The sequence below is a fragment of the Neomonachus schauinslandi genome, chromosome 1 (genome assembly GCF_002201575.2).
Source record: "Neomonachus schauinslandi chromosome 1, ASM220157v2, whole genome shotgun sequence".
Lineage (NCBI taxonomy): Eukaryota > Metazoa > Chordata > Mammalia > Carnivora > Phocidae > Neomonachus > Neomonachus schauinslandi.
This window is the reverse complement of record NC_058403.1, coordinates 128,984,688-129,007,988: the sequence shown is the minus strand read 5'-3', so window position 1 is coordinate 129,007,988 and position 23,301 is coordinate 128,984,688. Positions and strand designations below refer to the sequence as shown.

Genomic DNA, 23,301 nt, shown 5'->3' with positions numbered 1-23,301 from the left:
CACAAGCAGGGGGAGTGGGAGAGGGAGAAGCAGGCTCCCCGCAGAGCAGGGAGCCCGATGCGGGACTCGATCCCAGGACCCTGGGATCATGACCTGAGCTGAAGGCAGTCGCTTAACCAACTGAGCCACCCAGGCACCCTACTTTGACAATTCTGTAAACTATTATATTTGCTTTATGAATTATGTCACTTAAGCCTGGGTTATTTCACATTAATTTTGGATGGAAGGGAGAATATTTCAGCAGATTTTATCTTAGAATCAGCTAAATGATTCCTTTTTCTTCTGTTATCTTTTTCATTTCAGTGGGTAGTTACACACTGATCTGAATATTTTCTCTGGGTGTCCTTCTTAATCTGATATTTCCCTGTTACTACATCAGAGGCTATATAAAAATCACAAAGTGGCAGAAACTTTGACTATTTAGTGTCCATTTATTCCCCAACTTCTTCTAATGCACAATACTCAGGTTTTGTTTGGGCATTTTATCCCCCATCTCACTGGAAAATGATCCCTTTCCTACCTCCAGTGGTGTCATAACACAAGACTGGCCATTGAGAAGCGAAAGGAAGTTATATGAATGCCTTCTGGGCCGTTTCCTCACTGATTAAAAATAGACACAGGGTGAGCGGGGGGTGGTGCCTGGGTAGCTCAGTTGGTTAAGCATCTGCCTTTGTCTCAGGTCATGATCTCAAGGTCCTGGGATCGAGCCCTGCATGCTGCATGGGCTCCCTGCTCAGCGGGGAGTGGGCTTCTCCCTTTACTTCTGCCCCTCTGCTTGTGCTTTCTGTCTCCCCCCCCCAAATAAATAAATAAAGTCTTCAAAAAATAAAAATAGACACAAAGACTTCCAGTTCCACATGTAAGAAACTTGGAAGTCACCACTCTGTCCTAACAAGTACAAAACTGAACAGACTGAAAAATTAACAGCTCTTCCTGGGTCCATGAGGGAGAGGACCCCAAGGGCAAACACTGCTCCCAAGATTGGAGAGTCACAGATGAACACAGAAAGCTGAGGCTTGAAGAGCAGTGACTCATGAGCAGAAACTGCCCAAGAATCAGTGCTGGGGAAGGAAAAACTGAACTTTAGTTGACAAATTGTTGGAGGTTCAATATGGATAACTCTGAGAGTTAAAAACACTAGGGGACCCTGTCACAGGCTACCAGAATATTATAAGGTTTACCTCCAGGAGCTGGACTGGGTTCTCAAGCAGGGGTGGGGGGAAAGGGAACCATTTTGAAATACGTCATACCACTCTATTCTTCTTAACAAGGCCTGCAGACTAGTTAACCAGAGCCTAACTAACCCAGGGGAAGGCAAATACCCAATTCCAGCTGCCTCTAGCCATTCTTTCCCACCTGGGGGCAAGAGGGGGTAGACTGGGAAACACTTGTGAAGTTCGCAGACCAGGGGCATAGGCTCACTAAAAGACAGACCTAATCATAGAACACTGCCCCTCCCCTCACACTTCACAACACATTAATTACCAAAGACCTATTTACGGTGGTTCCTTTTATCCAATACATCATATCTAGTTATCAAGAAAAAACTACGAGATATACCAAAAGGCAAAAGCACATTTGAAGAGAGATGGAAATCCTAAGAAAGAACCAAAAGGAAATACTAGAGATAAAAAACACTGTAAAAGATTTTTAAAAATGCTTTTGATAAACTTCTTAATAGGCTGGACATAGCTGAAGAAAAATCTCTGAGCTAGAGGATATAACAATAGCATCCTCATAAACTGAAAAAGCAAAGAGAACAAAGACTTAAAATAACAGAACAGAATTATGAACAACTACAAAAGGTGCACAAACTTGTAATAGAAATGCCAAAAGGAGAAGAAAGAGGAACAGAAGAAACATTTGAAACAGTCATGACTGAGAATTTTCCAACTAATGTCAAGACACTAAACCACAGATCCAGGAAGCTCAGAGAACACTAAGCAAGATAAATGTAAACAACAACAACTACAACAATAAACACTTAGGTATATCATTTTGTAAACTGCAGAAAATCAAAGATAAAAAATACCTATAGAGGAGCAAAGGTAAGAATTATAGTCAACTTCTCAGAAACCATGCAAATAAGAGAGTGGAGGGAAATATTTAAAACGGTAAAGGAAAATAAAGACTTTCTCAAGTAAATAAAAATCAAAAGAATTTGTTACTGGTAGACCTGCCTTGTAAGAAATGTTAAAAGAAGTTCTTATATGGAAGGAAAATAATAGAGATCAGAAACTCAGATCTACATAAGGAAGAGCATTGAAGAAGGAATATGTCCGAGTAAAATGAAAATAGTTTTCTTATTTCTAATTGATCTAATACAAAGCTTGTTTAAAGTAACGGTGTAGGGGCGCCTGGGTGGCTCAGTCGGTTAAGCATCTGCCTTCGGCTCAGGTCATGATCCCAGGGTCCTGGGATCAAGTCCTGCCTGGGGCTCCCTGCTGAGCAGGGAGCCTGCAGCTCACCCTGCTTGTGCACACACTCTCTCTCTCTGTCAAATAAATAAATAAAATCTTTAAAAAAAAAAAGTAATAATGTATTCTACTATGTGTGCTTATATATATGTGTATGTATGTATGTATTTTATGTATATATAGTATGTGTGTATATATATCTTTCACATATATGTACTTCTATGTAAGTGAAACGGATGAAAGCAGTGATAAAAGGGAGAGGAAGGGGAATTAGGATTAATTTGTCATTAAAAAGTTACACTACTTTTTTTTTAAGTGGTATGATGATATTTGAAAATAGATTTGGATTAGTTGTAAATTTGTACTGTAAACTCTAGGGCAACCATTGAAAAAATGTTTTTAAAGTATAACCAATATGCTAAAAGTAGAAGATGGATTCATACTTGTATGCTCAGTTAAAACCACAGAAGGCAGAAAAAGAGTGGAAGATAAAAATAGGAACAAAAAATGAGAGAAACAAACAGAAAACTATAACAAATATAGTAGATATTAACCCAGTTGTATCAATAATGCTCTAAATATACCAGTAAAAAGGCAGAGATTGTCATAGTGGATCCAAAAAAAAAAAAAAAAACCAATTATATGTTGCTTTCAGGAAACCCATTTTAAATAAAAAGAAACATAGAGTAAAAAATGGGTGATCAAAACATACCATGCTAACATCAAAAGAAGGCAGGAGTAGCTATATAAACAAATAGTACTGGAACAAGTGGATATCCACATGAGAAAATATTAATCTATTTAGGTTAATAATCTAAATAATATATGTACTATAATGTTAATATTCTAAATAAGAATTTAAATAGATTAATACTTCACCATTCAGAAATTTAACTCAAAATGGATCACAGACCTAAATGTTATATACAAAACTGTAAAGTTTTTGGCACATAATATCAGAGAAAACCTAGATGATCTTGTGTATGGCAGTGTCTTTTTAGATACTGAAAAGCTCAGTATCTAAAGGCCCAATCAATGAAAGAATTGATAAGCTGGGCTTCATTAAAATTAAAAAACTTTTGGGAAAGACAATGTTAGTAGAATGAGAAAACAAGCCCCAGAATGGGAGAATATATTTGCAAAGATCATCCTAATAAAGGGCTCTTAAAACTAAAAAATAAGACAATCAGCCTGATTTTTTAAATGGGCCAAAGTTCTTTTTTTTTTTTTTAAAGATTTTATTTATTTATTTGAGAGAGAGAGAATGAGAGAGAGAGAGAGCACATGAGAGTGGGGAGGGTCAGAGGGAGAAGCAGACTCCCCGCCGAGCAGGGAGCCCGATGCGGGACTCGATCCCGGGACTCCAGGATCATGACCTGAGCCGAAGGCAGTCGCTTAACCAACTGAGCCACCCAGGCGCCCTAAATGGGCCAAAGTTCTTAACAGACACTTATCTAAAGAAGATAAAGAGATAAATAAGCATGTGACGAGCTGCTCCACATCATCTGTCATCGGGGAAATGCAAATTAAACAAGAGGGAGATACCACTACATATTGAATAGAATGGCCAAAATTGGGACTACTGACAATACCATATGCAGGATGTAGAGAAGCAGGGAACTCATTCATTGCTGGTTGGAATGCACAATGGTACAGCCATTCTGGCAAACAGTTTGGCAGTTTGTTAAAAAACTAAACATACTCTTATAATCCAGCCGTCACATTTATCCAAATGCATTGAAAACTTAGCTCTGTCAAAAACCTGAACACAGATGTTTATATAGCCATCTTATTCATAATTTCCAAAACTTGGAAGCAACCAAGAAATCTGGGTGGGTGAATAAACATACTGTGGTACACCCAGACAGTATTGTTTAACACTAAAAAGAAATGAACTATCAAGCTACAAAAAGACACAGAGAAACCTTAAATGCATATTGCTAAGTGAAAGAAGCCAATCTGAAAAAGCTACATTCTTTATGATTCCAACTATATGACGTTATGGAAAAATCAAAACTGTGGAGACTAGTATAAAGATGAAGGGTTGGTGGGGGATGGAGATGAGTAAGAAACACAGGATTTTTAGGGCAGTGAAAATATTCTAATACCATAATGATGGATAGATGTCATTATATATTTGTCCAAATCCATAGAATTTACATCACCAAGAGTGAAACCCAAGGTAAACTTTGGACTTTGGATGATCATGATAGTGTCAGTATAGCTTCATCACTTGTAACAAATGTGTCACTCCGTTAGGGACTGTTGATAATGGTGAAGGCAGGCTATGCTTGTATGGAGGTAGGGAGTATATTGGAAATCTCTCTGCTTTGCCCTCAATTTTGCTGTGAACTAAAACTGCTTTAAAACAATTGTCTTAACTAAAAAAAAATTTTTTTTAAATATAAAAAATAGGAGTGAGAGGAAGAGATGGCCACTTTCCTGCTGCTTGCTGTTGTTTGGGATGAACTAACTTGAGATGAGCCTATACACTGTGGTTATATAGTTGTGCTTGGCAAAGTAGAAAGGTAGAATTTTTGAGAGACCTAGATATCTTTGAGTTGCTAATAAATCAACCAGCTTTGTCCCCATCCTATGTAAGAGTAAGTCTTTTGTTTTTTAAACCATTTTTAATTGGTGCTCTTCTGCACTTGAAAGCTACAAAGGATACAATTAAAGAACTAACTATAAACATGAATTTTGTATCCTGAAAGATAGTGCTGCTTTAAAAGTCTTATTAATACCATATTGAATTAGGAGAATAACTTTTCTCCCTCTTCCTGCCTCTTTCCCCCTTCCAGTCTCTCACTTTCTCCAGCTTCCTTAGAATATGTTCATTACTGTATTCTTTTACAAAGATGTTTGAGGGGCATGTAAAATTTCTTTGTCTCCTGTCATCCAAAGTGATTGTTATTCTAAAAAACTAAACATTTCTAGTTACTTCACATTTTGAATTGTGCTTGTGTGACTTTAATTTTTATCTGTCTTTATGGATTTTGTCCATGCGTTCAATACATTCAAGCCAGCAAATATTTATTGAGCATCCATTGTATTGCTCTGGACTTCTTAAAGTTTGGATTGCATTTGTTGTAGTGAAGAGATTAGGTTTTATAAAGCATCCTTGCCATGTGTAAGATACATTATTTGAGATGAAATGTTTTTGTTTTTTAGTTTAACCAGCAGAATTAACTAATTATATTATTTAAAATATAGCTGATTATAAGTTACGTATTCATTGGTGAGTTATCTGGTAGAATTATTCTTGCTACATGTTTTCAGAAGCCTAGGAGTTTAGACATACCTACTTATGCAATGTCTCTAGTATTTAAATATATACAATCCTAGATCTCTAGCTATTGCAGCTTTTCTAAAGGGATGGAAAGAAAGATAGCATGCTTTATTACCTAATTATGCCTTAGCCATTCCTTTCCCTTTTTCTGCAACTATAGAAAGGGAATAGAGAAGTGCATCATTTATAGGCTAGTGATAGTTCTGTACTATGTGTAGAAGTATTAAGCTAGATTTCAGCTTCAATAAGGTGTGTGGAAACTCAGCCTCCAGCCCAAATTGCTGAGCAGTTTACTTGCAGCAGTTTTATTGCTCTCAAGATTCTCAAGAGAAGCCACAACTGGTCTAGCTTTGAATGAATAGGGATTGAACTGATTGCTTACATTTAATTGAAGTTGTCAATAGAGCATTTTGATGAAGAGCATGAGTTTGGAAGCAGTTTCCTCATCTTTAAAAATAATAGTTAAACTATGCAATAGTTTTTCAAAATAAAACAGCTATTTCAAGTGCTTTATGCAGTGCCTACTACAAAATAAAGATCTGTAGGGTTGCCCTCATTTTCTGAGAAAGTCTTCCATTCCACATAGTTACTGTGATACAGTATGTTGATATAGTATTTGTACATACAATATAACTCTTTTACCTGTTCTTACCTGGTTGGTACATGAGTGAGGATCTAACCGAAATTGAGTCAATCAGAGTACTATTTTAGGGTTTTGGAATTAAAAGACTTCTCTTTGGACTGCTGAAGTTCTAAGAGTAAATCTCAGGATCTATGATGGATGGCTTTGTTTCCTGCTATGAGGAAAAGTGTTGTTGGTAAAGATGGAAAAAAAAAAAAAGAAGCTGATGCGTGGAAAAACAGAGATAAAAGATGGTCCTGAATGTTTCAAGTGCTTGATTCTAGTTGTCCTTGTGGCCTAGCCATCCCCTTCCTTATCTAAATTTTGATTGTTTGGTACTCAATTCCATGAGGTATTTCACTCCTTTTAATAAATATATTTTGCCCAACTGGTTTAATTTAGATTTCTGTCACTTGCACCCAGTAGTGGTACCTAATATATGTATTTACTTTTTTAAGATTTTATTTATTTATTTATTTATTTGAGAGAGAGAGCAAGAGAGAGAGCGAGACAGCACAAGCAGGGGGAGTGGCAGAGGGAGAGGGAGAAGCAGGCTCCCTGCCGAGCAGGGAGGCTTGATCCCAGGACCCCAGGATCATGACCTGAGCTGAAGGCAGACACTTAACAGACTGAGCCACCCAGACACCCCTCTAATATATGTATTTAATAGTAACTATTAAGGACAATATGAGATCTAGACTAGTTAATGTACTTAGTTAAAACACTTTTTACTTCGTTACTTTGCTCTGCTAAATACTAATGATTTTTCATCTTATAATCTGAAACTTTAAGGTTCCATAGAGGTTTTCAAAGTATTTCTTGGGAAAGAATCATAGCATACATCTTAGAACTGGTTTTTAATTCATTTATGGAGAGTTACCTGTTACCTAGGAATTCGGATAACCGTCTGTTAGAGGCAGTTCTAGAATGTGTTTTGTTCTAGGACCCCAAAATCAATTATAGAAGTCTACAACCTCCAACACATTAGAATATCATGATTCATAGCAGGTTTTCTTCATTAACATTTTATTTTGTTTAAACCTCTCTAATGCCTGAGATATACAACTTTGAGCCAGGTGCTCATATGGGCACAAAATTAGACAGTTTGCTTTCTCTGGATATTAATTACTTCATTATGAAGCCATGACATAAACCTAAAATTGAGCAGTTACCAAAATGCCAGCTGTATGATACAGATGATAATGTCAGGATAGAGAGATCTGAGGAGGGTACTAACATGGTCCTGAAGACTTGGTGAAGGAGATAGAACTTGAACTGGGCCATGAAGAGTAGAAGGGATTTGGGCAGGAGAAAGACATTCTGGGCAAAGGGAACAGAGGTGAAAGATGAAAATGTGCCATTACTCATTCTGTTAGTAGAAATTAACTGTTGTGGTTCCAGCTAAAGGTTAGTGGCTTTTGAATATCAAGTTATGGGGGTAGAACTGAGATGATTTGTGGTGATGACAGCCACTAAAGGTGATTGAGCAGAGTAACTGATGGTTTTGGTGAATGTGAAATTGCCTTCCAAGCTTGATCTGCTAGCAGGTAAACCAGTTGGATCTTTAATATGCTTTGAGGATGAGAGGATAAGGTTGATGGGTAGTAGTGAATCTAAAAATAAAGTTAACTAAAAACACAATCTAAGGATTTTTCCAAACAACTAAGTATACAGAGCATCACTTCTGTACCAAAGTAAGCTAGAGTTCTCTTATTTGAAGCAGCTACAGACATCCACCAGCACTCTATAAAACCATATCCCAAGGCTGAGGTTCACCATGGACCTTCCTTGAGTGCAGTTTTGAGAACAACCAGGCATCATAACTTATTTATGAAGGGGTAAGACAAGTTTGGATCTGATAGGGCCTAGGTTAAGTCCAGCTGAGCTCTGTGGACTGAAACTGAGTGTTGGAGGATAATATCCAAGTACTAAATATGGGTGCTTCAGTCTGATAGCAGTACAAATAAAAGAGAAAGGGAAAAAATTACTAAGAAAATTATGATAAAAACTTGATAAGAAAAATGAAGTCAGGCCACAGAATGTTTTGAAGGAGAATGATTAGTTTTAAGCAGACTGTGGTTAAATGGATAGTGGAGCATTACAAATAGAGGCTATATGGTAAATTAACAAACAGCACATACCTTGGAGCCTAACTGCCTGTGCTTGAATACTGATTCTGCCACTGCCATATGATCTTGATTAATAAGTTACTTAAACTTTTCTGTGCTTTGATTTATCTGTTAAATAAGGAAACATATTCAGTTCTTAAACCCTGCAGGGTAAAGGGCTTAGAGCAGTCCTAGCATAAAGTAAGCACTAGGTAAGTGTTAATTGTTGTGAATCCTAGGATTATTATTCTTAAGTTACAGCTGATATACATGAACACTTTCAGTACCCGGACAAGGGCAGAATTACAGAATTGAGTCCTTGCTATGAAGGTTGTGGTTGAATCCATATCAGTGGATGAATTCTCACAGTCTCTTAAATATTTCTCCTTGTACAAATGTTGTTTCACTTTTCTTTCGCTTTATCATTTCTAACTTTCCACTTTTCTATTTTCCTACCCTGTATAGTTTCCTCTTATTCCAACCTGATCCTGAAATCTGCTTTATATTAAAGCTTCTACACAAAATATTGAGAATATACAAGTGCAGCTTTTAGTTCCCAGATTTTACTTAAGGTACCTCCCTTGCATCTAACCCTTTCCTGGCCTGTGCTTGGGATCCACCATGGATTCCCTTTTTTCTCACAGCCTCATCCCATAGGTTATCCAACCAACCTTGTTTGCCTATGTTTCATAAACTGCTTCTGGAGCTCACTGTAACACAACATATAAATCAAAATATAATTCAGGATGTTTCTGAATATTTTTTTTAAAAACTTTATTTTGAAGAAATTATAGATACACCAGAAATTGCAGAAATGGTACAGAAAGCTTTGTTTCCATCAACCAGATTCTTCAAATGGTGACATCATACTCTACATTACCAAAATCAGGAAACTGGTATTGGCACAATACAACTAATTAAAGTGGAGACTTCTTTTGGATTTCACCAAGTTTTTTGCATTCACTAATTTGGAAGAGGACTGGATGTGGTAGTAGTGGTAATGTCCTTGTGAATAATTTTATGACATTTTGTCACATGTGTAGATTCGTATAACCACCAACATGTTTAAGGTACAGAACTGTTGCATCACCATAAAGAGCTCCTTCATGTTCCAGTCACTTGTGTAGCTCTTCTGTAAGGTACCAGCCCAGCATATGCCTGTGGCCCAACCCCAAGTGGTTAGCAATCACTGATCTTCCTAACTCATCTAATGTATATCATCTTCTTTCAGGATAATTGCTTATAAAAGTTATAGCTATTTTTTGTTTGTTTTTATTTGGGGAGGGTGGGGAGTTAATTTTTGTTCTAATCATATGCACAAAGTATCTTTTCTGAGTACTTACATAAGAACTGTAAGAAAAGTGTAGTTCAAAAACTATGATCAAATGGTCAAAACTATATGATCAAATGAGCTAACATTTGTTTGAGTCTGGTGTGTGTATTTAATAATTCTAGTTGAGATTATTTTAGTACTACATTGAGATGCAATAGTTTCTTTAAAAACTGACTTAATATCTAAGAAACATTTTCTTTTTGAAATGGGTACGTGATACTTGTGAAATGTCTAGCATGGTAAAATATTTTTAGAATTTTTAATAAATAGCTTTTCAGTTGGTTTAAATGTTATTTTTATTTTCTTTCTTCTTTCTTTTACTTTTTGAAACATGTACATGGTTAATAACTCCAAACAATACCAAAGGCCACAAATAGTGAAAAATAACTCTTTCTCATACTTTAAGCCCTAGTCCACCAGTTCACCCAGAGGTAATCACTGTATTAGTGTCTTGAGTATCCTTCCAAAGATATTTTTTGCATATTCAGGCCTAAGCGGGTGTATAACTACTTTTATCATACAGTTGTTCTGAGCCTGCATTTTTTCATTTAACACTGCTTTAGAGACTTTTCCATTGATAAGGAACATCGAGGTCTGCTTGTTATTTTAAATTGGGAGCATAGTGTGATATTGTGATTTATAATCCTATTTCTGGCACTGAGCTCTTAAAAACCCTTGGAATTTCCTGTGAGAGAGCAGTGAAAGTTTATGTTAATGAAGTGACTTTTAGAATGGGAGCTAGTTGCCTGTGGAGCCAATTTTGTGGTTAGAAGGTGGGGACTTTCAGTCCCCTTTCCCCTCAGTACCATCACCTCTGGGGAGTGGAGGAGCTAGAGATTAAGCTCAGTTGCCAGTGGATGGCAGTTTAATCTGTCGTGCCTTATGTAATGAAACCTCCATAAAAACCTCAAAGGAGGGAGTTTGGAGAGCTTCTGGGTTGGTTAACCAGAAACACTTAACACTTACCACTGTGCTGGACCCCAGATGTTACTAGGTTGGAAGTTCTTTGTTCAGCATCTCATTCTGTGTTTCTCTAACATCTGGCTGTTGATTCGTATCTTCTAATATCCTTGTGATAAACTGGTAATCCAGTGAGAAAACTGGTTTCCTGAACCCTGTGAACCCTGTAGCAAGGAGGGAGCCAGGGGAACTTCTGATTAATAGCTGTTGGGTTAGAAGAAGTACAGGTGTACACAACCTGGACTTGTTATTGGCATTTGAAGTGGGGGGAAGCAGAGTTTTATAGGACTGAACCTATAGCCTGTGGGATCTGATGCTCTCTCCCAGTTGATCGTGTCAGAATTGAGTTGAGGGGCGCCTGGGTGGCTCAGTCCTTAAGAATTGAGTTGAATGGTAAGACCAGCTGGTATTGGAGCACTGCCTGGATGTGTGGAGGAAAAAAGCACACATAATGGGATTGGATGTAGAACCCTTACATGGTGTTTAATTTTATGGATGTACAACTAGAAGTCCTCTCATCTAATAACTTTTATAATTGGTAATTAGTAAGTTAATCAGTCTGACAGAGGGAACCATAAAAAGTGATCTTTAAGCGTTTTACTCTAACAATGTGTATTTACCAGCCATTTGTTTTGTAATTGAGCCGAGGCTTTTTTGTTGACACTATTGTTCATTGTTACCTTCCTTGTACAGACCCTACCCCCAGTGCATTATCTGTAACCGACCGATGTGGGGTTTCTTTAAGTGATGGGAGAATTTAGACATTGAAGAATCAAACATCTCCATTTGTTTACTGTTTGCCTTAGTGATTCAATTCTCAGCCACACCTAATTCAATAGCACTTTTTTTGGTGGCTTACCTTTATTGAGTCTTCATGTGGTATTCAACCTAGTGATCATAAAAACAATTTGCTTTTTTCATTCCTATATTATCAGTTTAAATAATATTGAAATAAATCACATAGTTATGATTGCAGGTACAATTTGCACAAACTGTTGTGGTAACAAACATACCCTACCCTTGATAAATAGACACCCAGTGGTGGGAACGAAAGTTCAAGGGTTTACTAGTGGTAGCCTAATAGTCCAGATACATGGTGTGCCAAGTCACCTTTAGTTTTACTCAGGAGACAGAATATTGATTAATCATGTGAGTTGGTTAAATGAAGTTTGGTTAAGAACTTCTTCTTTCTTTTTTTTTTTTTTTAAGATTTTATTTATTTATTTGACAGAGAGACACAGCAAGAGAGGGAACAAAAGCAGGGGGGGAGTGGGAGAGGGAGAAGCAGGCTTCCTGCAGAACAGGGAGCCGGATGCGGGGCTCAATCCCAGGACCCTGGGATCATGACCTGAGCTGAAGGCAGACGCTTAACAACTGAGCCACCCAGGCGCTCCAAGAACTTCTTGTTTAATTTTAACCATTCGCCTTAGACGGGCATTTAAGTTGTTTCCATCATTTTCCTTCCTACAATAATCAGTAAATATACTTAATTATTTTGTTTGCATATACATTAGAATATCTTTATCTTAAAAAGATTCCTTGAAATAGAATTAGTACGTACAAGGGGATAGTCATTTTTTTATATTAATAAATTTTGCTAGAGACCTTAAATAAGTATTTTATTGTATAATTTTCAGTATTTAATTGTAGTAAAGAAAAATATGATAGGTAATTCTTTTAGAATTAACCAAAGTGTTCCTTTTTCCCTTCAATTTGATTTGTAGAGAGGAAAACTATGCTCATGAGTCATAAAATACATGAATAGTATTCAAGGCATTGAGTCATAGAGTTCCAGACATCTCCCTCACATAAATGACTCACTTTGTATGTGCACTGTGTGTGTGTGGTTTATCCTTTGTAATAGATATGTTTCTCAATTTGAGTAAGTCTGATCAGTTTAAACACTCTAGGGAAGTTTGCTGTCTTAATGATTAACATTGAAAAGCCTTAAACCAAGGATCCTTTTATTAAAATGACTAAATCAGGACTCAGCTTTGAATAAAGCCTGAGATTTTGGTGGTTCTGTGTTAGCTTTTTCAACAACTATTCAGTGATTTTTGTGCGAAGCATTCTGTTTGCTGGGGTATATATTGGAATAAAAAAATATGCTCTTGTGGAAATTAATTGTGGTTAGAGAGACAAGGCTCTTAGCTTACTAGATAACATTAATAGTCACTCTCCCAACCTCCTTTTACTGAAGTACCTGTTACTATTATTATAAAGACAAAAACAATATCACAAATACATTAAAATTATATAAAGAAGCCAGTGTAGAGTGAGTGATAATTTTGTTACACACATCTTTATAATACCTTTATATGCTACCGTTAAACCTTATTTGAATTGCCTATTAATATTTTATTAATCCCTCTTTTGACTAGCAGCTTTTTTTCCTCATTTATTCTCAGTTGTCTAACTATTCTTTCTTAGAGTAATTGGGGTATTGCCAAACTAGAAAATTCTTACGATGTGAAATAAACTTCATTTTCTTAAATCTTGAAAGCTATAATATTCTAATATGGTAAAAGACCCCAAAATACAATACCTGTTTAAATGAGAAATTTAGGGACGCCTGGGTGGCTCAGTCAGTTCAGCATCTGCCTTCCGCTCAGGTCATGGTCTTGGGATCAAGTACCGCATCAGGCTCCTTGCTCACCCGGGAGCCTGCATCTCCCTCTGCCCAGCTCTCCCTCTGCTTGTGTGTGCACGCTCTCTCTCTCTCTCAACAAATTTTTAAAAAATGAGAAATTTATTTCTCTTAGTAGTATAGGAGTTAGTGGTCCAGGTTTGTGGAGCAACTCTGTTCTATAAGATCATTCAAGATCATGACAGTCTTCTAGGATATTGGCCTACCTCTGTATCAAAGCTGGCTCAGTTTCACATCTGCATTCCAGCCTGTGGGAAGTGGCAAAGTATTAATCCAGAGTAAGGTGGCTGTCTTTTAAGTTGAGGATGACCTGAAAGTTGTGTCTTTACTTCCAACTCACGTACCACACTGGTCTACACTAAGTAACAAAACTTAAAGGCAGTTGGCTCACTGCGTGGGTAAATTACCAGCTACAACTTTAATACTATGGACAAAGGGGGAAAATAAATAATGGAAAATAATTAACAATCTATCGCAAATCCTCTATCCAAAAAATTGGGTGTAAATTTCAAAATAAGTCTAAATAAATAGCTTTCTCAGAAACAGCACTCTTCGGGTGCCAGGGTGGTTCAGTTGGCTCAGGTCATGACCCCAGGGTCTGGGATGTCAGGCTCCCTGCTCAGCGGGAAGACTTCTTCTCCTTCTCCCCTGGCTTTTACTCTCTCTCTCTCTCATTCTCTCTCTCTCTCAAATAAAATCTTTTAAAAAGAAAAAGAAACAACATTCTTATAACTTTAAATGAGGTGTAAATATGAATTAAAAATCCCTGAATGTGACTCTACCTCAAGATCTTGCTTCTCAAACTGGAGATCATTGGTGTTTGAGGGGGTGAGGTACATGAAGGCTTGCATTAGATGTATCTTCTTTTCTTGAAGATTTGGAAGAGTATGCATTTTTTTAAATTGGGGCACCTGGGTGGCTCAGTCGGTTAAGCATCTTTGCTGCTTTGTTGAAGATGAGTTGACCATAGAGTTGAGGGTCAATTTCTGGACTCTCTATTCTGTTCCATTGATCTGTGTCTGTTTTTGTGCCAGTACCATACTGTCCTGATGATGACAGCTTTGTAATAGAGCTGGAAGTCCGGAATTGTGATGCCGCCAGCTTTGCTTTTCTTTTTCAACATGCCTCTGGCTATTCGGGGTCTTTTCTGGTGTTATACAAATTTTAGGATTATTTGTTCCATTTCTTTGAAAAAAGTGGATGGTATTTTGATGGGGATTGCATTGAATGTGTACATTGCTCTAGGTAGCATTGACATCTTCACAATATTTGTTCTCCCAATCCATGAGCATGGAACGTTTTTCCATTTCTTTGTGTCTTCCTCAATTTCTTTCATGAGTATTCTATAGTTTTCTAAGTACAGATCCTTTGCCTCTTTGGCTAGATTTATTCCTAGGTATCTTATGGTTTTGGGTGCAATTGTAAATGGGATCAACTCCTTAATTTCTCTTCTGTCTTGTTGTTGGTGTATAGGAATGCCACTGATTTCTGTGCATTGATTTTATATCCTGCCACTTTACTGAATTCCTGTATGAGTTCTAGCAGTTTTGGGGTGGAGTCTTTCGGGTTTTCCACATAAAGTATCCTATCATCTACAAAGAGTGAGAGTTTGACTTCTTCTTTGCCGATTTGGATGCCTTTGATTTCTTTTTGTTGTCTGATTGCTGTGGCTAGGACTTCTAATACTATGTTGAATAGCAGTGGTGATAGTGGACATCCCTGCCGCATTCCTGACCTTAGGGGGAAAGCTCTCAGTTTTCCCCATTGAGAATGAGATTCGCTGTAGGTTTTTCATAGATGGCTTTTATGATATTGAGGTATGTACCCTCTATCCCTATACTCTGAAGAGTTTTGATCAAGAAAGGATGCTGTTCTTTGTCAAATGCTTTTTCTGCATCTATTGAGAGGATCATATGATTCTTGTTCTTTCTTTTGTTAATGTATTATATCACGTTGATTGATTTGTGGATGTTGAGCCAACCTTGCAGCCCAGGGATAAATCCCACTTGGTAGTGAATAATCCTTTTAATGTACTGTTGGATCCTATTGGCTAGTATTTTGGTGAGAATTTTTGCATCCATGTTCAGCAGGGATATTGGTCTGTAATTCTCCTTTTTGATAGGGTCTTTGTCTGGTTTTGGGATCAAGGTAATGGTGGCGTCATAAAAGGAGTTTGGAAGTTTTCCTTCCATTTCTATTTTTTGGAACAGTTTCAGAAGAATAGGTATTAATTCTTCTTGAAATGTTTGGTAGAATTCCCCTGGGAAGCCATGTGGCCCTGGGCTTTTGTTTGTTGGGAGATTTTTGATGACTCCTTCAATTTCCTTAGTGGTTATAGGTCTGTTCAGGTTTTCTATTTCTTCCTGGTTCAGTTTTGGTAGTTGATACATCTCTAGGAATGCATCCATTTCTTCCAGTTATCTAATATGCTGGCATAGAGTTGCTCATAATATGTTCTTATAATTGTTTGTATTTCTTTGGTGTTGGTTGTGATCTCTCCTCTTTCATTCATGATTTTGTTGATTTGAGCCATTTCTCTTTTCTTTTTGATAAGTCTGGCCAGGGGTTTATCAATCTTGTTAATTCTTTCAAAGAACCAGCTCCTAGTTTCGTTGATCTGTTCTACTGTTCTTTTAGTTTCTATTTCATTGATTTCTGCTCTGATCTTTATTATTTCTCTTCTCCTGCTGGGTTTAGGCTTTATTTGCTGTTCTTTCTCCAGCTTCTTTAGGTGTAGAGTTAGGTTGTGTACTTGAGACCTTTCTTGTTTCTTGAGAAAGGCTTGTATTGCTATATCCTTTCCTCTCAGGACTGCCTTTGCTGCATCCCAAAGATTTTGAACAGTTGTGTTTTCATTTTCATTGGTTTCCATGAGTTTTTTTAATTCTTCTTTAATTTCCTGGTTGACCCATTCATTCTTCAGTAGGATGCTCTTTAGCCTCCATGTATTTGAGTTCTTTCCGACTTTCCTCTTGTGATTGAGTTCTAGTTTCAAAGCACTGTGGTCTGAAAATAGGCAGGGAATGATCCCAATCTTTTGGTACCGGTTGAGACCTGATTTATGACCTAGGATGTGATCGATTCTGGAGAATGTTCCATGGGCACTAGAGAAGAATGTGTATTCCGTTGCTTTGGGATGGAATGTTCTGAATATGTCTGTGAAGTCCATTTGGTCCAGTGTGTCACTTAAAGTCTTTATTTCCTTGTTGATCTTTTGCTTAGATGATCTGTCCACTTCAGTGAGGGGGGTGTTAAAGTCCCCCACTATTATTGTATTGTTGTCGATGTGTTTCTTTGCTTTTGTTCTTAATTGCCTTATATAATTGGCTGTTCCCATGTTAGGGGCTGTTCCCATGTTAGAACATGCCCCTAACATGGGAACAGATATTTACAATTGTTAGATCTTCTTGTTGGATAGACCCTTTAAGTAGGATATAATGTCCTTCCTCATCTCTTATTACAGTCTTTGGTTTAAAATCTAATTTGTCTGATATAAGGATTGCCACCCCAGCTTTCTTTTGGTGTCCATTAGCATGGTAAATGGTTTTCCACCCCCTCACTTTCAATCTGGGGGTGTCTTTGGGTCTAAAATGAGTCTCTTGCAGACAGCATATCGATGGGTCTTGTTTTTTAATCCAGTCTGATAGCCTGTGTCTTTTGATTGGGGCAGTTAGCCCATTCACATTCCGGGTAACTATTGAAAGATAGGAATTTAGTGCCATTGTATTGCCTGGAAGGTGACTGTTACTGTATATTGTCTGTGTTCCTTTCTGGCCTGTGTTACTTTTAGGCTCTCTCTTTGCTTAGAGGACCCCTTTCAATATTTCTTGTAAGGCTGGTTTTGTGTTTGCAAATTCCTTTAGTTTTTGTTTGTCCTGGAAGCTTTTTATCTCTCCTTCAATTTTCAATGACAGCCTAGCTGGATAGAGTATTCTTGGCTGCATATTTTTCTCATTCAGTGCTCTGAATATATCATGCCAGTGCTTTCTGGCCTGCCAGGTCTCTGTGGAAAGGTCTGTTGCCAATCTAATGTTTCTACCATTGTAGGTTACAGATCTCGTCTCCTGAGCTGCTTTCAGGGTTTTCTTTTTGTCTCTGAGACTCATAAGTTTTACTATTAGATGTCGGGGTGTTGACCGATTTTTATTGATTTTGAGAGGGGTTCTCTGTGCTTCCTGGATTTTGATGCCTGTTTCCTTCCCCAAATTAGGGAAGTTGTCTGCTACAGTTTGCTCCAATATGCCTTCTGTCCCTCTCTCTCTTTCCTCTTCTTCTGCAATCCCAATTATTCTAATATTGTTCTGCTTTCTGCTATCACTTATGTCTCAAATTCCCCCTTTCTGATCCAGTAGTTGTTTTTCTTTTTCTCAGCTTCTTTATTTTCCATCATTTGGTCTTCTATATCACTGATTCCCTCTTCTGCCTCATTTATCCTAGCAGATAGCATCCCCATTTTTTATTGCACCTCATTGATAGCCTTTTTGATTTCGACTTGGTTAGATTTTAGTTCTTTCATTTCTCCAGAAAGGGTTTCTCTAATAACTTCCATGCTTTTTTCAAGCCCAGCTAGTATCTTTAAAATCATGATTCTGAACTCTAGGTCCGACATCTTATTAATGTCCGTTTTGAGTAGGTCCCTGGCAGTCGGTACTACCTCTTGTTCTCTTTGTTGAGGTGATTTTTTCCGTCTTGTCATTTTGTCCAGAGGAAAACAGATGAATGAGAGAACAAAATGCTAACAGGGTAACAACGTCCCCAGAAAATATACTCTAAACAAATCAGAAAAGACCTGAAGCCAGGGGAAAAGAAAAGGAAAAGAAAAGAAAAGATAAAAACAAACAAAAACAGAACAAAACAAAAGAAAAAAAACAGAATATGATCAAATATGATCGGGCTGGTGCATAGATCAGTGCCACACACTAGATTTTGGGTGTATTTTGGTCTGTTAGAAGAAAGTGCCTCCCAAAATTTTAAAGAAAGAAAACTTATATATGTACAAAAATAAGGGTTGATACGATGAAGGGATGGAATATGACTGTAAAGATGAAAATTATTTAAAAAATTATAAAAGGAATTGATAAGTTGAGAAAAGAATGAAGATGATTTTTTAAAAAAAGAAAAAAAAAGGGAGAGAATGTGATCAGGCAGGAGACTAGAACAAAGCCATACACTAGAGATTTAGGGTATATTTTGACCTGTTGGAAGAAACTGTATCTCAAAATTTTAAACTGAGAACAACTTATATATATATGCCAAAAATAAGTGTAACTACTTATGGAGGGATAGAATATGACTCTAAAAATGAAAAATAAAAATGATTTTTTAAAAAGGGATTGATAAGATGTTGGTTGAAAAAGGGAAAAGAAAAATTAAAAAAAAAAAAGACAGTTAAAAAAAATTTAACTTTGAAAGACTAAAGAGTCATGGTAAAAAGGCCGTGAATTCTATGTGCAGTATTCCCCTAGCACTGGAGTTCTGCCGTTCTCTTTGATGGGTAAACTTGGTCTTGGCTGGCTGTTCTTGCTGATCTTCTGGGGTAGGGGCCTGTTGCCGTGGTTCCCAAATGTCTTTGCCGGAGGTGGAATTGCCCCGCCCTTGCCCAGTCCAGGCTAAGTAATCTGCTCTGGTTTGCTCTTGGGTGCTTTTTGTTCCCTGCAAGCTTTCTGTACAGCTTTGGGGGCCGAGAGTGAAAATGGCGGCCTCCCAATCTCTGCCCCCGGAGGAGCCGAGAACTCGGGGCCGCTCCTCAGTGCGCCCCCAGAGAAAAGCAGTCAGTCACTCCCGTCTCCCTGGTCTCCAGCCGCACTCCGTGCTCACCCGGCCTGTGACCGACTGTTTCTATCTCTGGCACCCAACCCCGTATGGAGTCTCCAAACCCAGCACATCCCTGCGGTGCGCTCCTGCGCCGCTCCTCCCGGGGGAGGAAGGGGAGTCTCCCCGGATCTGCCGCTTGTTGGGACCCTGCTGGAGTAGCAGTGGTCCGCATGTACCGCGGATCACGGGTTATGGCAACCCTGAGCTGAGGGCCCACACCTTGCCTCCGTCTCTGCAGCCAGCTTCCCTGCTCTGATACCTGGGAGCTCTGCCGCACTCAGGCACCACCGGTCTTTCTGTGACCCCGAGGTCCTGAGAACACACTGTCCCTCCAGGGTTCCACCCCCAGCTTAGCACAGGAGCCACATCCCTCAGCAGAGCCGACTTCTAAAAGTTCCGATTTTGTGCTCCGGGGCTCTATCACTTGCCCGTAGGTGGCTGATGGAGGCCCCCTCCCCCACCGTCTATCCTCCCAAATATCGCCTCGGATTCACTTCTCTGCACATCCTACCTTCCAGAAAGTGGTCGCTTTTCTGTTCAGAGAGTTGCTGCTATTCTTTTCTTTGATCTCCTGTTGAGTTTGTAGGTGTTCAGAATGGTTTGATCCCTATCCAGCTGAATTCCTGAGATCAGACGAAATCCAGGTCTCCTACTCCTCCGCCATCTTGCTCCCCATCCTGCCTTTTTGTTTTGTTGATGGTTTCCTTCACTGTGCAAAATGGAAAACTGTGTATTTTTTGTATTTACAAAGATAGGAATATATTTTAAAGCCACAAACAAAATTGGCAGGAATTTTAAGAAATCCTTAAGATTGTTTTAAGGGATAACTTCAAATCCCCAGAGAAAAATTTGGGGGTACCTGTGGAAACATTTTGATAGGCAAACCTTTTGTTAAGGTTTGTTTTATTTAGTTAGGTCAACAATTCCAAACTGTGTAAAACTGTGGAAGTATATTGGGAAAAACAGGATGAAGTAAAGGAAATTTTCCTATGTATATCAGCAGCATAGGCATCTTTATTCAAAGAAAGCCTAAGAAGTTATTTCTCTGTCACCTTAGATTTTATTTTTGCTGTACTTAATAAAGCCATTCCTTTAAGGCCAAAATATTTTTTTAGGCCTTTCTTCTCCTAGCAAGGAAATATTCTGTTAATGGGTTGCTAACTTAGACTAAGCTTATGGAACTAGTAAGTTGGTAGTTAATGGTTTTTCTTCATTTAAAGTATACTGAAATTAATTTTATACTAAAAGTTATGTTCCACCTTTCCTCTTTTTACAGGACAATGAAAAGAGAACTCCACTGCACGCTGCTGCCTATCTTGGAGATGCAGAAATCATTGAACTGCTTATTTTATCTGGTATGGTAAAGCTCTGGTTAATAAGAGCACATCATGCATATTTTTGTCATAATTAATATTTATCAAACCTGGTTGACTATTTCTTTATATTTGTCTCAGAGTTGAAACTTGTTCATTCTACAGCTGATCTTACATGATGTGCCAAGTACTGTTCTAGTGCTTAGAGTATGTCGGAGAGCAAAACAAAGATGACTGCCCTTAGGGGGTGGATACTCCAATAAGGAAAAATAGGCTGTAAATACAAGTAAATGTTACAGCATGTTAAAAGATGATTAAGTGCTATAGAGAAATGAAAAAGTAGGTCAGGATAATAGGGTGAGATGAACGATATATAGGCTCAGGGATTATATAGAATATTCATAGTAGGCCTGATTAACCGCAGAGTAACTAGGAGACAATTTCAGTTCTACTAGGGGAAGGTGATGTGGCTCAGACCAAGTGCAGTAGTGGAGGTAGTGAGAAATGGTATGATTGTGATATATTTTGAAAGTGATGGCAGCAAGGTGTCTGTCTTTAAATAGCTTTTATCTAATAACTCTTTTTGAGGGCCTGTAAAATACATTTTAGGAACCTGTACTTTATCTTTTAATTTCTCCTAAACTGTTTGAGACTTCGCAATATGAAGTAATGGTAGAACTGTTTCTTATGGAATAGCTCCTATTGTGGTCAGACTGCCTGCAGTCAAACAGAGCTTAGAAGTATTTTTGTTGTAGCCGAATTATTGTAAATAATATTTATTGGAAAAGGATGCACGTGTTTGAATTGTGCTTGTGTTACCAGATTGTAGATAGACAATGTAATTGGAGAAATAGCATCATTCATTTAATGTTTGGGAGTAGGAGCACTGAGAGAATTTGTGAATGAAGATCTCATTTAGTAGCCTAAATAGAGAGGTGCCTGGTTGGCTCAGTCAGTTAAGCGTCTTACTCTTGATTTAGGCTCAGGTCATGATCTCAGGGTCATGAGATTAAGCCCTGCGTCAGGCTCCGTGCTGGGCATTGGGCCTGCTTGAGATTCTCTCTCTCCGTCTCCCTCTACTTGCGCTGTTTCTCTCTCTCTCTCTTTCAAAAAAAAAAAAAGCCTAAATAGAATTTTGCCATTTCATAAATTTATGAAAATTTTAAAATCTGGGTTTTATAACAGATTGCATGATCATATAGAATTAAATATAGCTAAATATTGACCCAGCTGATATTTTTTTATTGAAGTATTAGTTTCAGGGGTACAACATATATATTACTCAGTGCTCCCCAGCTGATATTCTTATATTAGTTTCTTCATGAGTAACTTCATCGTAGATACACTTCCTTGAAGATATCTGTTACTCTGTGGATGCTAGCTCACTAGCTACCAGCTTAAATTTACTAGAGATAAGAACTGAGGAGGTACAAGAGAAAAATCATATTTCCTCTTAATTGAGGCTTCTACTATAATAATGTGAATTGATGGGGTTTAGGTTTATATATGGAATTTTCTTTACAAACATTGTCTAAGAAACGGTTTCTTTTTTTAAGACATAGCTATGCTAGAAATGGTACATTCTAGTTAGTTTAATGTCTTGGACTTTGGATAAGACCTCTACTGCTACGTTTTTTATTTTAACACAGAATTCTGTTCATTTACTTCCACTTTAACATAAAAATTTTATGACTTAAAATGGAGAGTTCTTTTTCCCATTTTTAATTTTTAACCTAGGAGAAACTTTTCAGATGCTCCATTTGACTTACTTCCTGGCTTTGAAAGTGAATGTTTGTATTAAGGATTTTTAGCTACTTACAGAAGGTTGACTTCCTAGTCTTTGTAAGTATGATAGTCAGATGAGCCTTACAAATGTGATAATATCAGATATCAGCTTTGAAATAAGCATTTGAGAGAGTGCTTAATTTCTTTTAAATAATTCAAAGAGAAATAATGTATAAAATTAACCACCATATATGTATAAATGCTATTTCAGCTTGTCTTTGAAAACTAATTTTAGTATTGTGTTTTAACAGTTTATGAGGTAATAGCTCATGTAGCTGTTCTTGGATGGAAAAAGCCACAAATTAATTTATAGTTTTCAGAATAAAATTAAGTTTTTACATTGGTCTCAAACTGTATTATTTCCTTGATCCAAATTTCATTTGACTTCAGTTTCTACTACTCTCCCTTTTGCACATTCCGCTCTGATGCCACTGGCTTACCATCTCTGGGTATTTGAACTGCTGCTTCTTTATCCTCAAACTCTCTTTTCTCAGGTAGCCACATGACTTGTTCCTTTACTCACCTTTTTTATGTCCTTGCTCAAATGTTACCTCCGGGGTGAAGTCGTCCCTGATCACTGCCTCCACCACCACCATCCTTTCCCTTTCCTGTGTTATCTTTTTTTCTAGTACTTACTGTTATCTGATATCCTTTTTAAAATTTTACTTAGTCACTTCCTATCATTCTCTCCTTACTAGAATGTAAACTCCCAAGGCAGGCAGGGGGAGGCTCAGGGGGAGAAAGAGAATCTTAAGCAGACTTCTCACCCAGCACCAAGCCCTATGGGGCGGGGGGGGTGGTTCCATCTCATGACTGTGAGATCATGACCTGAGCTGAAATCAAGAGTCAGATGCTTAACTGACTGAGCCACCCAGATGCTCAGCAATATAAGTTTAGACTTTACATTTTGGTCTCAGTTTCTCAAGTCTTTAGTTGAAGTGAGAATGGGAGAGGTGGAAATGCACTAGGAATGTGGGGTGCAGGAGTTCAGGTAAATGAAAAAGGAAAGAAGA

General features: G+C 37.8%; 1 protein-coding gene across 2 annotated transcripts in view; it reads left to right on the top strand.

Annotated features, from left to right (window-relative positions):
• The window catches only part of ANKRD28 (ankyrin repeat domain 28), a 123,793-nt gene that overhangs the window by 23,968 nt on the left and 76,524 nt on the right, over window positions 1-23,301 (top strand). For both annotated transcript variants that reach the window (XM_021678907.2, XM_044920522.1), the window contains exon 3: window positions 20,467-20,545. In XM_021678907.2, coding sequence (XP_021534582.1) covers window positions 20,467-20,545 — 79 coding nt within the window. The remainder of the gene's footprint in view (window positions 1-20,466; window positions 20,546-23,301) is intronic.